Source organism: Oreochromis aureus, linkage group 7 (assembly GCF_013358895.1).
Source record: "Oreochromis aureus strain Israel breed Guangdong linkage group 7, ZZ_aureus, whole genome shotgun sequence".
Classification (NCBI taxonomy): domain Eukaryota; kingdom Metazoa; phylum Chordata; class Actinopteri; order Cichliformes; family Cichlidae; genus Oreochromis; species Oreochromis aureus.
Genome location: NC_052948.1, coordinates 58664456 through 58683668, shown reverse-complemented (window position 1 = coordinate 58683668; position 19213 = coordinate 58664456). Strand labels below are relative to the sequence as shown.

The window sequence follows — 19213 nt, the reverse complement described above, 5'->3', positions numbered from 1 at the left end:
CTTTGTGTTTGTGTGTGTTTATAAGTAGTTTTAAACCTTGTGATCCACAAAACAGCATAAGAGTAAAAGATTAAAAGAAGAACTGACTGCGTTACAGCACCCGCTGCTTGTTGAGAGTAAAAGCTATACGCGCTTTCACGTCTTTTTTTAGCGACTTTTTATAGAAAAAAAGTCGCTAGGGGGTCTGAAAACTCGCTAAATATAGCGACAAAGTCGCTAAGTTGGCAACACTGGTGGCACACCATTCCCCATCTCTCCCTCTCTCCCCCATTTTTTCTGTCATTGCTGCACTAAAGAATTACATTTATTCAAATTAACCGATGTAAACATGAAATTGAAAATCACAATTAGTATAAAGCAATGCACAGACGTGTGTAAAACAAAAGCAACGGCTCAGCTCCATTTAGGAAAACCTGCCACACAGAACAGCTACAGCAACGCTACAAGAGGGCCCGAGGCTGGAAACAGTATAACAAATATATTTTTTATGCTATTACAGTTGCAGGCAGAGTTTTTTTCAGCTTTTTTCAAGAAATCATTTTCCAGGACATTTTCAGTGACATGAGGCTGTTATAAGAGATCACATTCGTGTCCTTACTGAAAATGTCCCTTTAAATTTTAGGCACTTAAAAGTAAAAGCACATTCCTGACAAGTACCTTGACACAGTGCTGTTTTAAATACAGCGGGTGCTGACACTGAATACTGGCGCTTTTTTTCCCTTTGTAGAATTAACTGATGAATAAAAACTACTGCATTATTTTTCAGCACAACTAACAACTCTACTTTTAGTGCTTGATGTATGTGTTAACAAGGTAAATCGAGAAACAACCTAAATAAACCTTTTATTGACCATTCTAAAGGTGCAGATGGAAAAATACGACCAAGAAGTCAGCTGCTACAATGCTAACAGTATATAAAGCAACTGTTTCTTAGAATTGCCGATCTATTTAATGTTGTGAACAGTCATTATGCATCCTTAAAGTACAAAAGCAGAAAATTTACAGATACATAAAGTTCCGACTAGGTGCTGATAAATACACAAAGCAGTCAAAACACTGTGCAGGGCGTTTTAAAGACTGTTTTAAAGATCCTGACTTAACAATGGAGGCCATCTGATGAGCCCCTGTATGACACCAGGCTGTATAATGTGCCATTTTACCAAAAATTAATAAAATTTGGTTTGACACATCTGAAACTATCCAAACTTTTAAACACATTTGCATCAGTTAATGATGTTAATCCAGCTCAAACAGCTGCAGAACACTTTAAAATATGCAGTGAGTGCAACATGTATTAGGTAGAGTGTATATCCACCGAGGTCCAGCCCGTCCTCCCCGTTCTTCCTCAGTCATCCTGCCCCCTCCTCTCTCCCTCTGTCGAGTGTTTCACATGGGCCCAGCTACAAAACCCAGGATATGAAAACTGTGATCTATAATTCACACAGATCACTGACCCAGGAGGAGATACACCCTCCCTTTCTCAGCTGGCTCCCTGAACACGACCTGGTAATTAGCTTTGTGTATTATTCCTAGCATCTATAAGTGTGTCTTTATCTCATAGATAAACTGAGTTACAGTGTTACTGTGTTGAGATACAAAGCTCTCCTTCAAACCATCACAACGGTTAGGCTTTACATTTTTATTGTATTTTCATGCCTCTTCCAAACAGCATTGTGCCAGAGACGTCCTATGAAATGATGCATGTGCGTAAAGCATCAATATGCCCTGACAGAGTTTTTATTCCAGCATGGAGGTGGCTTTGTTGTTAGAAAAATTAAAAAAAAAAGGTCTTTCTTTAACTTACCTGGTTTAGCATGGGACTAATGTGGCAAAAGGCTGCAGGAGCCTGGGTTTGATTCTGCCCCACTGTCCAATAAAATTGAAAAATAGTCAAAAAGTATTTTTTTCAGTAAAACTAATTTATTCAGTTACTAGTAAGAGACTGCGTCAGGGAGGTCACTCAATCCTTTGTATGCGCCTGTGATATTTCATCCTGCTCTCTTGCATTTCCCTCATTTTCTTAAGGTTACAACAAAACTCCTCATTAACAACCTACGGGTGTGTTCAGGCCCCCCCTCTCTCTTTCTGACACACACACACACACACACTTTGTAGCAAGATGGAGGTGGCTGATTACAGAAGATTGTAGGTGGTAATCAGTGATTACAGAGGTTGTTCTAGTTAGGGGAAATTATTCCACCCTCAGCCCGTCCCTGATGGGGTCACAAAAGCTTTGTGGAGAGGCAGTGGTGACATGTTCATTTCCAGTATGATTGACAAGAGTGGCTACTAATGCCAAATTACAATAAAACGCAGTCAAATAAGTCTCTCCTGGTCTTAGTTAAAATAAACTATAATAAAAGACAAGCGCATAACCAAAGGAATTCCAACGTGCCATCTGATATCCTGCCGTTTTATGAGGACAAAAATCAATATTTAATATACATACTTTCTGTAAAGTTATACACATAACTTGATAGAAGTAGTATAAGCAGATGTGGATGATCTAAAGAAGTCTGCATCTCCTTGTATCAAAGGAGGCAAACACAGTGACTTAAACATGTGATTCATTTTCTGTGTACCAAGAATCATGGTTAGAGATGGACAGATAAACGTCTAAGGAGGCTTTACAACAACCAAGTACTCTCAGTTACCTTCTGTTATGACCATAATGCTCTCTTTGAGACTGTGATAAAAACCTGCATGCTAGTAGAAACAAACTCTGTAAGAATACCACCTCAAAGTATCTGCTCGAGATGTGGGGCAGCAAATTAAAAGAAATATAGCAGCATCTGAAATAGATTATTGGAGAAAATGATCAAACCTTTAATGAATTCATACCAAGGATGCACTGTTCAGTAAAGTAAGAACGTTACTTCTTACTCGATTTGCTTTTACGTGCCTTATGCTCCCTCTTGCAAAATTGACTTCATTGAACTCACTTCATGCAAACAACCTCAGTGCAGTGTGTGGCAAACCTTTGCAGACAACATCAGGCCATTTGCCATATGCAGCTTTCTTCCCCCTGCACTTTAAAACTACACATCGACTTCATTAATTCTAACAAAATGGGAGAGGAGAGAAGAGGTTAACCTAAGAGCCTCTGCTCACAGCAGCATCCACCAAGATGTAATGACTGGGTTCTGCATGATGAAACAGTGAGTGGCTCTCCCATTTTAGTAAAGCCCCAAATTAAGTTGTGATTGTGGTGCTGTTCAGTCTTAATAATGTAACAACGGTCTTCACAGTTCACGGTACATCAAGACAGAGACAAAGCTGTTGCTGGCTGACCATCTCTCAGACAGACGGCTGACATAGAGGATGTAAGTGTTGGTATCGATCCACTGATAATTCGCTATATCCTTCAGCTTAGCGTGAAGGAGCACGATCAGTCTCAAAGGAGAGAAATTGAGTGAGAGCTCTTAGAAGGGAATGGATGTGCAATCAGGTGCGAAAAAAAGAGACAAAAAAACCAACGCTCTATGGTATCATGTTAGATAAACAGCCGGTGCAATGGTGGGCTGCTTCAGTAGATCCTACTATGTTAACTTAACTCTTTACCCTTTGAAAGTCAACCATAAGTAACCCTTGAATTTTTTTCTGACACAAGTGGTTTCTGTCTGTCAAATTTCAGGCGTGCTTATAGAACAAAATGATCGGGTTTGCATCCAAGTGTAGTTACACTTGGAATAACCCAGAAACTATTCTATTCTATTCTATTCTATCTTTTTACACATTTATACACATATAACTTGTCACTAAGGTTACAGGGGAGGTCTTTAAATGTCGTCTTTATGGGGTAAATATTTTACACCGTTGTGCAAATTTCTATGCTTTTTGTTTTTCGAAATAAAATTTAAAAAACATTCAATTAAGTCTGGGTGACCCAGCGATTACTTGCAGGGATCAGGCCCCAGCTTGTGTCCAGGAAGCATGCTCTGCTACATGTCACCCGTCTCTTGACGCCTGAATTATGCTTCAGTGGGAAATTTCCTTAGGATGTAACCAGAAACCCCTCTTAACCCTACATTGTAACCTTCCACATAACCTGGCAAGAACACCTCCCGAGAAATATAACTACATGTCAGGTCAGTGCAGCCCACCATGAGTCTGATTGGCATGGAAGAAAAAAAAGATTATTAACTGTCATGGGGAGCTCAAAGTTTCACCATAAGAATAATAAGACAAGAAGAAAGTCAAAAGTGTCAAAGTGGTGAAACACACAGAGCACCTGCTACTTTGCTACCCTGAGAGGAGAGGAGAGGAGAGGAGAGGAGAGGAGAGGAGAGAAGAGCTCATACACCCTGTGAGCAGTTTCCTGTCCCTTCACTTCCTTTTAACTCTCCTTCAAACTGCTTCAGGACATACAACGCCCACATCTCAGCCAACCACTGTGTGCTCTCTGGAGACTTCTTTGGCTGACTATTTTTAGATTACTTTCTATTGGTTTGATCTTGTTTGCCATGGAAACCAATAAAAGTTGTTTATGTTACCAGACGTCTGAGTTGTCTGCCACTTGAAGTCCTGTTTATTTTCTTTCATTTCACAGCTTAAGACGAGTCAAATTTTATTTCACAAGTCTCACTACAGATCCGACATTGTCTCCCAACAGCAGGCCTCTACCTGTGGGGATAACAGAAGTTTGATGGATTGGAAAGCATAAGCATATCTCCCTGGCTGGTCTGCTATTCAAAAACCCTGCCTCAACCCTGCCTCAGCTTCATACATCAGCCAATTAAAATCATATCAGAGCAACCTCAGTCAATATGTCTCCAAGCAACACAATTTTAGCTGTATGGAAGTTAGATCTAAGCAAATACACCTCTAACAGGGAGAAACATATTCCCCATAAATGTCTATTCTCACTGTCTGCCTCAGTAATCAGATTTAGCTGCAGTCAGTCAGTCTCTCTCTCTCCCCCTCTCTCTCTCTCTCTCGCTCACACACACACACACACACACACACACACACACACACAGCTCAGCCTGTTTTCCTTGGTTATTACTCTCCACTTTCCTTTTTTTTTACTCCCAGTGACCAACTTCTTATTAAGACATCCCAGCTGCACTGCTAGCTGACCACAGAAAGCTCAGCTGAATGTGTACACTGTGTGCACGCGAGTGTGTGAGACTGAGCACTAATGGTGGACTCGGATGGCTGACCACCCGCTTCTCCTCCACTGAAAACATCTACCAGGCCATTAGCATGACACTAACCTGAGGGTGGACACATACACACAGAGTGCACGGCCATAATCTATTCTCTCGGTGGGATTTTGTGGCCACTGCACAGCCACTCACCAAAGAAAAAAAAAGTAGAGTTACAGTTAAAATGTCTTAAAAAAAGAAAATGTCTTCAAATGTTTGACTTGTGTTCCTTCCGTGTCTGGATTTGGTTCAATATAGAAATTAGACCCCTGGTTTAGAAATCTTGCTTTTAAAGCACAGTTGTGGGTGCTAGAGAATTTATCTTTACAGATTGTTTAACCCTTTAAGACCTACCATAGAGCCAAGTCCGCCAGAGCTTAACTTTATATTTTTACATGCTGTAGTGCCATTTTGGGGAGCATTTCAAGTTGCTATACATCAATACAACCGTTATATCCCAAATTTTAATAATATGTATCCATTAAGTCCATAGTAACTACATAAATTGAAAAAATCAGCTAAGGCTAGCAAGCTTAGTAAGCAAGCTGCTTGCCATTGACTGTACGGGTGAAACATGTAGCATCAGATCCTGCTAACTAGCTCTAAGCAATATAATCAATAAAATACTTGAGTCTGACCCACTGAAACAAGATTATAAACTTCTTGGACAGGTTGCAACACACGGCAGGTAATTCTATTAGAAATACTTTAAAATGTACCAGTCTCACAAAGATTAGACTGTATAGGAACCATGTGGTGAAATTAGCTGTAAAAATTGTAATTATTGTTGTAACCAGGTTATAAGCATGTTGATTTTATCAATGAAGTTGGGCACTTTAACAGTCTATGACAATCCATGGGGTTGACTTGATTTGGAGCCTGACTCTAGTGGCCTTTGGAGGAACTGCAGTTCTTGGCACATCACTGTTTTGTTTTGTTTTCAGCGGCAGAGACTCAATGGACACATGAGCATGAAAAAACCTTGAAACCAACACATGGGAAGCCTCAGCTGAATTTTTTACAGAGCTTTAAAAACTAAGAGCTGTTTCAGAGGGACAAGAAGATGGCCCACAGATGGGTAAAAAGCCAGTGTGAAAGGCATTTTGTGGACACTGCCAGGAGGACTGTCATTCCCAAATGAGGTAAAATAGCCATAGTGGACAACCAAGAGAGATAATCTAATGGTCCCTATAATTACTGTTTATTTTTTTATCACAATTTTTGATGCATTTGTTCCAGTTAAAAATATATATTTTTTGGCAGTTGAATGTCACTCAAATCACTGAGGCACCATCTCTTAAGGCAGTAAGTAGTTTCCCTTTATTTAACTACATATGAGCAGTGGAAAGCAGATCTAAAGAGAATGTAGCTGCAAGTCAATGACCAGATCTCACCAGAAACTGATCATTTTTCCACAACCAAAAACTTAGAGGGAAACTTGTACAACATTACAATTCTCCATATTAATTAAAACATAGACACATAACCATGACATATTTGTTTTTGCAGTCAGGACTAAGGAAAGCTATAAAAAGCAAACGATAATACATCAACATTTGGTCTATTGGAGAGATCTGACTGGTGGAAGTGACTTCTGGAAGTGTGGAAGTGGTTAACAGGAGGCAGCATGCCTGAGTTTGTTTCTAAACAGAAGGCAAGCTCACAAACAGGCATCAGAAACATACACACTCTTCAGATAGCATGCCAGCATCACAGGCCCGCAGAGAGAGAGAGAGATGGGAAAAAATGAAGGCGAGGAGGAGGATGGAGGTCGAAGGCGGGGAGAAACAGTAGGAGGAGGATAGGAAGGGGGATGGAAAAAAAGAGATGCAGAAGAGAAGGGAATAAAGGGGATGAAGTGACAAGAGGAATGCACCGCGTGTTGTGTTGAGCTTTCTGTTTCATTTGTGTGTTTTAATTTCTCATTCAGTCAAATCTGGATTAAATCACTGAGTGGGGTTCGATCTCTCTCCCTACTCCTTTCACCCAATTATCCATCCATCTCTCCATTTTTTTCCTCTCCTTTTCCCACTCCCACAGTCCTCTGCATTATTCATGCGTTGGGTGTAACCTCATCAGTCAACATACCGACAAAACAACACACACACATTGCCAGTTGTGCCTCTCCCTCCCTCCCTCTCTTACATACACTCACAATCTCACACACAAATTATTCACATCCTATTCAGTCAGCAGCACACTTTGTAGATTTGTCAGTCGCATGTCCACCTCCACTTTGTAGAGACCTGCAGCACTTTGACAGGAGACAGGCAGGTACGGGTACATATAAAAACACATATATAAATCTAATACAATAACACGGCAGCTGCTTTGACCCATCTAAAGTTGCCTCAAGGCAAGGAATTATTCCATCTACAGTATTGTTTGGTAGAAAAATGGGTGATGGAGTGAACTATGGCTACTACTGTAGAAGCTGCTTTTAGTGATGAAAATGAAAGGGATGCAAAGTCTGAAAGTTCAAAACCAACTGGCACCTTGTTAGCTATGTGTAAGTACAGTAAATTACAGCAGGATGCTATTGTTAAAAATATATTGTAAGATTTTTTTAAAAAACCCCAAAGATCATCCGAGCTGCTCGATGGGAAATGAGGAAAAGTGTGGGGATTAAGAGACATTGCTTAAATCAGTAAAACATGCAATTATTTTGCTGTATATATTCATAAAATAAAGAATGTAAGATGAAGAGCTATAAGCAGGGTTTCAATGCAAGAAGATGCTAAAGGCCCTGGCAACATTTTCCCTCTTATTACCTCTCTTCTAGAGTTTATGCATTCAAATGATAATAATAAAAAAAGAGTCCATCCCTGCCAAGATTTCTCTGAAACTACACTGGGGCACAGCTGTGCTATGAGCTAAATGCCAACATGCTCACAACTGTGCTACCATACTGAACTTTTAGCATGTTAGAATCTGAACATCAGAAAATAGACAAACAATGTTCCACTGAGCGATGCAAGTTTGGCAGGGACAATGGTCAGGAAACAAAATATTTAAAAAAATGAGATCATGTAGGTACAGTTCATCACACTGGGAACGTTAAGGATGGAAAACTAACCCACGGATGTCTTACTTGAAGCCTGTTGTAATTCTTCATTATCAGGATGTCCCAGTATTGTAGCCTGCAGCTGATACAAAATGTTGCAGTGTGACTACTCACAGGAGCTTGAACGAAAGCTTTTGCAACTTTTTTAATCCAACCAGTTGGGACAGACAAACCATAGACTGTATATAAAAGACAATGGACATCAGATGGCAACAGCATAGCTGAGTGCTGTTGCCATCTTGGTATTTTTAATTTGGATGTGATAAGTGAAGGATTGCTGAAGTGAAAATCAAAAATTAGTGGATAGCCTACTTTATCCTCATTTTTTGTGCATAATAGGAATCACAACTTAAAAAATATTTTCAATGCATTTAGCAAAACTTGAAACTAGGGAAGCTGAGGGCCGTTTATTACTTGCCACTAGGGATGGGTATCGTTTAGGTTTTATCCGATACCAGTACCAAACCGATACTTTTGAAACGGTGCCGGTGCTTAAACGGTGCTCGAACCGGTGCTTAAAGAATGGAAAACACAAACTTTGTCCAAAAACCTCTCGTGTTCAGCTGTTTTTTTTGTAAAAAGATAACATTGTTAGCCTTTTCTGCAGCTATAGGGCATATATGGTCTCACTCTTGGCTGGAAGCAGAGCTTAAACAATGGAAAAAACACAAACTTTGTCCAAAAACCTCTCATGTTTAACTGTTTTCCACTTTTTCTTTGGTCATTTTAGCCTTTTTGGCCAGGGTGAAGGGAGTATCTGCCATCAAACAAGAAGACAGCCGCATGTAACTACGACGGTGTTTGCTAGTTCACCTTACATGCATTAATGTAATAATGTGGTTAGCGTACTCAACGTTAATTACACACGAACAACATGAAGCTACTCACGCAGAGGAGAACGGCTGCTGCTGCCATCATCATCCGTCATCATTTCTGCTACACTGACAGGGCTAGGGGCCAGGACTCTACTCAAAAGAATGGATTAAAAACCAGCAAGTCCTTTCATTTAGTAGTAAAATAAGAAAATGAATTAAGAATTTTAGCTTTACCTCCAAATTCATAAGTTTTATTAATTTTCTTCACTTCACTTCCAGCATGCTGTATTTCTAAATTTAGTTCGGTCAATTAAAATAATTTATTAGACGTATCTGTTTGAGTACGTCAGCAGTTGGAAATTGGAAACAAGAGTGGGGTTTTTTCTAAATGAACCAACGAAGTGGTTTTAAAATTAAACTTTAATTTTATGTAATTATTTCACAAAGCAATTATTTATTCATATATTCAGTTACATTTTTGACTTGGCTGAAAACCTTTTACGGTCATTTGCCCGTTTTTAAAGCTTCACAGAACAGAAAATTACACACGGCTAAAAGTTCAAGACCACAGGCTCCGCTTCAACGAGACACTCCACCTCTACCTTTCAACATTATCGTACTGTGTATGAATATTTTCATCATAAAACCACATTAAATCCTAATGAATAAGGCACGAACGCTGCACAAACCACCAAGAATACTCTCATACGTACACAGTGAGCCACATGGCATGTTTTACAACAGGGGTCTCAAACACGCGGCCCGAGGGCCACTTCCAGCACACGTCACCCCTCCTTGTGCCCTGTGTATTGACGTGAAGAAATATAAAGCAATTTGGCCCTTGAAGTTACTTTTTTTTGTTATGGAGGATTTGTTTGTTGTTCAGTGCGGTGTGGAAATAAGTTCTTTAAAAAGCAAAAAAAATGTTTTAAAATGAGCAGAGAGTACAAACATGTTGAGGAATTGGCTGTGTTAGTTCAGTGAGAGATTTATTTGTAAAGAAAGCAATTTTCACTAGAACTCAAAAACTAATGTGTACACTTATGTCTGCATTTTTATTTTGTTAAATATTAACAAAACTATAGCAGAAGTGCTGCAAAGTGTCTGGCCAGAAAGAGAGTACCAATTTGTTTATTTTGTAGTTCAATGAAAGGCTTCAGTTAGTTAAGAGTGAGAAAAAATGCATTCATGTTTGCAGTTTTGTCTTGTTATACAATATTTGAATTTAAAAAACAAAACAAAACACTACATTTTTGGAAATAATTGCAGGTATTTTCTTGCTTGTTTTTTTTTATTTTATACTACTTGAACACTAAAGCGGCCCTCCAATGAGATGACAGTGCCAGCAGTTGCCCACAGCTCATTTAAGTTTGAGGCCCCTGTTTTACAACCTTCATTTTTTCCCCCATTCATTCACCCATCTACACATCTTGTCACACTCTCACCACACCCACTCTCCTCATCCCATCTCTTCTTCTTTCTTCCTTGTTGCCTTCCCTTTCTTGTCTCCCATTCAATTCCATCAATCTTGCACTTCTCTCTCCACTCTCCTCACCCTGTTCAGGCATTATTGTGCACAGACCAAAATGCCCCCCGCTCCCCCGTGATCCGCTTCACCTTAATCTTCATGAAGAAAAGAGAGGATGAAGAGGATCAGGTGAGGGGAAAGGCAGCAAAGGTTTGGGGGTGGAAGAAGACAATGGAGCACAGATGAAAGAAGAGAACACGAGACGGAAAAAAAGGCACAGAGTAGAAAAGATGGGGAGGAGGAGTCGGATGGAAAGCAACTGAGAAAGCTTATAGATGGTCACTCACCAGTGTGAAACAATTTCTTGAGCAGATCATTTAAAAATCTGCCCGAACAAGATTTTAACTGCAGGAAAAACTACATGTATGAATCTACTCCTACAGAGTTGTGTTGGCTGGCTCAGTGAAAGCCTGAAAGCTAAAGAGAGTAGCTCATTAAACACAGCATTTATGGTCAGGAGATATGACGAAATATTCATCTTATTTCGATTGTTTGCTTCAGCGCTTATCAGCTACCCCACACACACACACCTCATGGGAGGGGATGTTACTTATCTCCACCTGCTGGACAGAAAGCCAATTAAAATAGTTTTCTGGAACCACTTCTGACTCTGATAGTGCCATAAAGGCTTTCAGGAAAAATAGAAAACAAGATGAATAGTTCAAAGAATCCTGGATTTGAGGCATTTCAACACATTTTGTGTTATCCCTGTGGACTGCATGGTAGTCGCAGTTGTCACCGGGGAATGTGAAAAAGGGAGTTTAGCAACAAACATGAAGGCAGACCTTTTGCAAAGTTCTCTCTTACAGTTTTTCCCCCTGCTTGTAATACTTGGACAGGTGCATCTTTGTTGTTGTTCACAAAATTGGGGCCTTACTCTCTAAAGCGAGTTTTGCCAAAGAGACCACAGAAAAGTATGAAACCAAATAAGGCCCACAGTCCTTGGTGGGATCTGCCTGCGAAGACAAAACATAACTGGCCAAGCTTTTGTCCTAACAAGCTGGCTCCATGTAGACTGACATCAACTCAACCTGTATCCATGACAACTGTCCCCAAAGTATCCAGCCTCCATAGCAACTGTCACCATAGTAACTTGAAAGAACACTTGAGGTGATGCCATGCTGACATGAGCCACAGCAGGACAACAGCTGACGCATTTATTTCTTTACTGCCAGGATAATTAAAAAGTTCAAAAAATTCAAGGTATTTTAAAGTTTTGTGGACTTTATCCTCTGTTAGAAACCTACTTTAAAAAAAAACTAGCAACATTTCTATCATGTAGCTGCCTCTAAATTTGAAAAAATAAATAAATAATTGTATCTAAGACACAAGAATATGCTGAACTGGACAATCAACTAACTTTTTTCCCCGTGTTAAAAGTATTAATCGTGCAAAGGGGAAGTCTTGGACTCGTGAACTGTGTGTGCATTTCCAAGCACATCTGCTAGGGACTAATGTGATACGTGAGCATTTGCATTGTGATATATTTTAACAATAAATTTACTAAAAACAATTGTGTTACACTGAGTTAAAAAGAAAAAGAAATGGATTAACATCACTTGTGTAAGTTGGCTCATAAATGAGTGCAGTCATCCTCTGATAATAGGATTATCATTTTGATTCGCTGTAGCAGAGAATATCTCCATTGTGTCTCTGTCACAATTTGTTTATTATTTCTCACAGGAGGACCCAGCATGCAGACAACAGGGAACACCAGATGGATGGGGAAAAAACACAAAACAAACCAAGGAACTTTAAAAGGACTTAACAATAAAGGTGCTGTGCAGTGAGAGAGGAAAGCCCACTGAACTAATACGATCCAAAAATCAAACAGGAATGATCCAAAAAAGGCAGGAGGCAGCAGAAGAAAATAAACAACATGAGGGAGAGCAACAGGTGAACTCAGACACTAATGAGAGTGGGGAAAAGAACAACGGCAGGAAGTAAAAATGGGAAAAAGGAGCTAACCTTCAAAATAAAAAAAGCAAGTAACCTGAAAGGCAGACTGAGAATAAACTCTCACAGACCAAAAGACAGAAGAAGATTGGGGGGAAAAAAACTTGAGAAAGCACAAAGAAAGAATAGCATAGGGTTTATAAAAGAAACCACAGATCATTAAAAAACCTGACAGTCCCACTAACTGGTGTCATACAGGCAGGTAAGAGATACTATGCCGAAGACTAGAGGGGCATGCTACAAAGGAAATTCAACATAGCAGGACTTCTTTGCGTTAGCTGGCTCGTCAAAACCTCAAAAGTCCTTCAGAGATGCCAGGCATGATCAGCTTTCTTTGTTAGCTCGGATTTTTCCGCTTCAAGCTCAGGGTACTCTCACATAAAAGCAGGCGTTTGATGTGATTTGACTCTTCTTCTGCACAAAATGGATCAATTGAACTACGCTTACTCTAATCAGAGACATTATCAGAGGGACTGCTGATAGAGATCTATAAAGATTATGAAAAATCTAACAGTCAAATGCAACACTGGTGCTGAAAATAAGACACGAGTGTAATGGTGCAGATAACTGTTTATGTTGTGAATTTATGATCAGTTGATCGGAAAACCAAATTTAAGCTGTGTTTCTTTTACTGCTCGCTGCACTCTTGGTGCTCTCAGTGTGTTTGCTGCACATTTGAGCTTTGTTACTTTAAACTATATCACTTAAACAATACAGGTGGCTACTGTGTTCACGTCTGACACTTCCATAGTCTAAATCACTCTGTTGTTGCCAGATAAATGTGAAATAAATTTTACTGACTGAATATTCTTGGTGATAAATAGCCTACAAATGTAATTGATCGATCTATGAGCTGCAATTCAAACAAGTGTAAAAGAGACTTAGCAGTACTAGAATCAAACATCACCAGCTCAACACACGCAGCGTCTGTGCTGCTGTAACTTTTCAGCTAAACAAGTTGCACATATAAAATGTATTACTTCAGAAAAAAATGTATATGACACCTAAAGTGCACTACAAATAAAATATGCAGTGAAAACATGGCAGATCGGGCTGATTTTAAACCAAAACTGAACATAACATGCACCAGACCAGGTCACATGTTAAACACAATCACCATGGTGATCAAACCTGGTGCAAGAACTACCTTCATAACACAGAAAATGTGGACTTAAGGCTCATACCATTAATCTAAAACAGGCACAAATATTTCTATTACTATTATATATGTAATTTAAGCTTTTTACAATGCATAAAAAGTCCCTGAAATGTGTATGGAATAAACATTAACAGCTAGCATACAGAAAACATCATGCAGTTTAATCATCTTTTGAGCTGCTCGAGTTATCTTACCATCTACGGATCATTATGCCTTTTGAATAACTGCTCTTTTCTCCTTTGTGGATTAGCAGGGAAATTACACTTAATACCTGGGCTGATTTGATGTGAGGTCAGAAGTGATTTCATTTTATAAATCAATACTAATTACTTTGTGATCAGCTCATTCACAGAAACTTGGCAGTCTCTTAAGACGGGCAGCAGTGACTGTTTCCATTAACTGACAGTCGTAGTGATGAAGTCTACATGTGACAAGTGAATGAAAAGATCACATCTGCATGAATTATCAATGTATTGCTTGTCCCTAAGGGAGAAAGACTGGGAGGATGAGTCTCTCTCACTCACACACACACACACACACACACACACACACACACACACACACACACACACACACACACACACACACACACACACACACACACACACACACACACACACACACACACACACACACACACACACACACACACACACACACACACACACACACATACACACGGGGTATCACTCTATCCAGCTGTCATTTGCAGCTGTCGATACCAAACTTTTTCTAAGGGGACACATATTCAGGTGATTTATATCTTTGCGTAAAGAATACAGCCTATAAAATTATACAGATAATGCACTGAGCACTGTAATGTGATTTAGCCTCCACTCTAATATTACTTATCTTATGCTCCGTTGCAAAGACTTGGGAAGGCTTTTACACCACAGCAGAGCCAATACTGCCGGAGTATAAATTTCAGCTGAATAATCAGCTGAGATCCATTTTATTCTTACTGCGAACCGCCCTCAGGTGCCAAACAAGTGCTTTAAAGTACAGTGCATGGGTAAGTACAAAGCCTACATCCGCACTTATTTTTTTTTCTCTGTGTCTATATTCATTGAGGTAGATTGAGAGCTAATCAATTCTCAGTGGGCTCTAAAAGGCCAAGACTCAGGCTACGGCCCTCTGCTCAAAGTAATATCACGCTCTGTCTTCTAGCCCTGCCCTCTCCACCTCCTCACATCTGCATAGACTTACTCCAGGTTTCACGTGGATGTTGGCTTTTTTATCTAAAATAAAAATAAAAATAAAACAGTCTGCTGGGTGTTTGAATTACACTACAAGTGCAGGAGGAAATGAAGAAATGAAGAGCTGGAGCTCGTTTTACAAGCTTCAGCTGAAAAACGCTGTATACAGTATGCCGCTATCACTACCACACTTACAGGCTCTTATCCCTACTTGTGGGCTAGCACTCAGACAGTGCACTCAGACATTTACTGAGGACCTGATAAACTGCTGCTGAAACCAGAACTGACTTGGTATGAAGCATTTAAAGTGTTGCTCAAATGATGTGAAGTGAGATCGGACTCGTGCAGGAGTTGGATAAAATTACATTTGACCTTTTTTTGAATGCTTGAGAATGCCAAATACAAAACCAGTTCAAGGGTTTCCCTATAAAGCTGCTGAAAGACAATCTTTTACAACTCTGGGTGTTAAAGAGTTTCCACATATATTTTCAACCCTGCCTCACAAATGTTGCATAAAAAAATGAATGCCAAATTAGATTGCACAGTGTTAAAGCCTCATACATTGTAAGATGTTGTAAAAGATGTTGGACACTTCGAATTTTATGCCATATGAGGCTCAGAAAGTATTTTTCTCATGATAATGTCTGTAGATTCACAACTTCTTGCAGTTATTGAATGTCATTTAAAGGATTCTTGACACAAAAAATGAATGACAAATCTATGAGAATTTATCCAATTTCATTTGAGCAAATGAAAAAAAAGGTACTCTGTATAACAATAGCTACAATTCCTCATCTGTGAGTGCACTACTGTTGCTAAACCCTCAAATTCAAATTGACAGTCTGCACTTTAAGCCAGTGTTCATAATATACCTTATCCTGAAATATTATGACAAAAAAACTAAAAGAAAGAACAATGTCCAAAAATATGCAAATCTAATTCTACTGCACGCCCCACATGTCTGGTTCTAGAAAAATCCTTCTGGTTGGCTTGTTTATTTCACACTGTGACAAAAATTATTAACACAACCTCACATTAGTTTGACAAAAAAAGAGCTGATTTTGAGAAAAACAAAGAGTGAACTGAGAGGCAGAGAAAACAGAGGGGGCTGCAACAAAAAATATATAAATAAATGAACGTCTGAGTGACAGCTGCAGCCTCCACATTGCTTTTAAACAACAAAACATTGGCCTCCAATTTCCATTTCTCTCTCTGCAGCAAAGCATGCGGTAGCTTTGCCATTAAAAAGACATGCACATACACACACACTCAGAATGTCCATTAATTTTTAAGTTGTCAGCAGCGTCTGAGCTTCAGTTTGGCTACTCAACTCCTTGAGCTGGTCAACTCCCTACACAGCACTGTTGGAGCTTTACTACCCGCTAAAGGCAATCTAATGGTATCAGAGAGAGAATGGACTGAAAGTGTATACATGTATTTGTCTGCATGCATGTGCGTGCATTACAGTGGAGAGGAGAGTTGACTTGAGGTTGAAAAGAAGAGCGAACACAAGCGACACAGCAGTAAAACATGAGACAGACTCCACTGATTGATTAAACAATGGCTGCTCATTAGAGAGAAACTAGCCTGTGGGAAGAAGGGAAACGTGTGTGTGTGTGTGTGTGTGTGTGTGTGTGTGTGTGTGTGTGTGTGTGTGTGTGTTTGTTCGGGGTTGCTGAATGGCCCGCAGCTGAAAGAAAGATAAAGACTGCTGGTGGATAGAGATATAAACTCACACGCACATACATGCTAATGCATGCACACACACACACGAGCAGAACCCACGGACATGGATGAGACTGGAGCTTTGGACCAGCTGCTATATATAGTGCATGGGTGAATCTAGGATAACGCATTACTGTTCTCTAGCTGCCATGCAGACACACACACACACACACACACTCAAAGATGCACACAATCTAAACCGGTTGACTGCGAAACCAGTAGCTCTGTACAAGAAGAACTTGACATACCATTATTTTGACACACTTCACAACACACACATACACACACACAGAATAAGGCATACAGAGCACATCAAACAAACAAATACACACACATCGATTCTCAACCAATCAATAATCAATATGCACTGCCTTACATTTAAATGGTCATATGAAAACACACAGCTTCCACCCTTGGAAAAAGCGCACTTATCAGACAGTTTTTCAGGCACAGAAGACTTGTGTGTTCATCCTCTGATATCTGTCAGCCATTGTTTGTCTGCTACAACACAACCCAAGGAAGCTCCAGCTGCTGCACTCAGGTTTCAAATTCTATAATTGCAAGAACACACTGCTTGGCAATAGTGTAAGATGAGGCCGGGTTGTAAGCCTGCACTTAACACATTTAATGACGCATGTGATTGTTGTTTGCATGAGTCATATCAACTTTGCACTCGCCACCCCTACTCGAGAGATTTTGGGAAACAAATTTATTTTAATCCAGAGCTGTGCTGTTCCAGAGGTAAGTGAAACTCATTTAAAAATCATATATTAACTTATAATTTAACTATAATAAAAATTAAGCAGTGGAGTCTTTTTCACAGTTACACAGCATTTTTCCTTTATTTGTTCACATAGGATTAGTAGTAGTCACTTATTTATCAATTTTACACTGTTTTTTTTATTTACCTTCCTACAAGGCTAAAGCCTTTCATGGGCTTCATGTCACAGAAAAAACAAACACTGTGGTTTTTGTACTCTTGTTGTGATTTAGTGACATCGAATACATATTTGAACATTCATTCAAAAGGTTCTTTCAGTTCAACTTGCATGTTGTCACTGCAATATTGTCACTACCCACCATGCAGCCCTCTTTTTGACACTGACACACACACACACACACACACACACACACACACACACACACACACACACACACACACACTTTCATGTCTTAGTGAGGACATCTCATTGACATAATGCTTTCCCTAGCCACTTACCCTAACCATCAGAAATGAATGCCTAACCCTCAACCTAAACCTAACCATAACCTAATTGTAACCCTGACACCAAAACCACATTTTGAGCCTCAAAAATGCCTTCAAACTCAAGGGGATGGGCATCTTGTCCCCATAACTGACTGCTGTCCTCACAAAAATGTCTAAATTTGTACACACAAACACACACAACCACACACACACACACAACCACACACACACACACACACACACACACACACACACACACACACACACACACACACACACACACACACACACACACACCTCTTACCCGTTTGGTGAAGTCCATGGCTTTGAGGATGGAAAGGTTGAGCGTTTCCAGAGAAGCCAGAACTCCCTCATAATCTCCCATGTGCTTAGCAAAGTAGTCTGTTACACACACACACACATACACACACACACACACACACACACACATATAAATGCACACACAGTTTGTAGAGTCATAAAATCATTTGCAGTGGTTAGCCCAAAGTAGCTGATTTAATATCATATATTTAAAAAAATATTTTGCATTTCAACAGGCAAGTATTTTTAATAATGGATAAGAGAGGAAATGAGGGCAGTGGCAGGGAAGTAAGTGCGTGCGTGTGTGTGTGTGTGAGTGTGTGTCAGCAGTCTACTTACCGCAGAGTTCCTTAGTGTCAACATTACTATCACAGCATAGCAAAGGAGCAGAAGAAGGAAAGAAAGGAAAGGGAGATAGGAAGAAAGGAAAAGAATGGAGAAGAGCAGGGTCAGAAACAGAGGAAAGTTGTCTTGCATGCAGTCACACATACAAAAAGAGCTTGGCAAGCAGAGAGTGATCTAACAAGACTGTGGCAGGAGTCTGAATCAATCCACCGCCATCATTCACGCTCCGTTCACTGCGTGGGGACTCATTTGGCAATGAATTCTTCACTGCTTCAAAGAAGACTTTCGCTGTTGACTGACCAGGAGAGAAAAGAGAACACGGGAGGAGAAGTGGGGTGGGACAGAAAAAGGATGGAAGAAAGGTGGAAATGAAGGAAGAAGGATGATCCATCCAAAAGATGGATGAGATGCAAGTGATGACGGATGAACTGTGGCTTAGTGGAGGAGATAGGCAGAAACACTCCATCTGTCCATCTCTTCGATGTGATAATAAATCACTGCTCAGTAAGTCCACAAACATAATGAGAAACGAAGTGTTAAAAACAGTAAAAAAAAATGTAATTTGAATATTTAAAACAGCATACGTTTTGTTGATCCTTGTTCAGCAGCCTCATTTAATAGGCTCTGCTTTATTTTATTAAGTATTTGCACACAGTATTTCTGCCAGGATGAATCCTGATCCTTCGCTGTGACAGATGGGCTTTAATAATGGCAACCAAAAATCGGGTTTTACCCAACAATAAATGCATT

The 19213-nt window shown here is 39.8% G+C and overlaps 1 protein-coding gene across 2 annotated transcripts in view; it reads right to left on the bottom strand.

The window, feature by feature from the left end:
- necab2 (N-terminal EF-hand calcium binding protein 2) overlaps positions 1-19213 on the bottom strand; it is a 157171-nt gene that overhangs the window by 72351 nt on the left and 65607 nt on the right. For both annotated transcript variants that reach the window (XM_039614492.1, XM_031734289.2), the window contains 2 exons: positions 18458-18483; positions 18102-18199 (listed from right to left, as the gene is read on the bottom strand). In XM_039614492.1, the coding sequence (XP_039470426.1) occupies positions 18102-18199; positions 18458-18483 (124 nt within the window). The remainder of the gene's footprint in view (positions 1-18101; positions 18200-18457; positions 18484-19213) is intronic.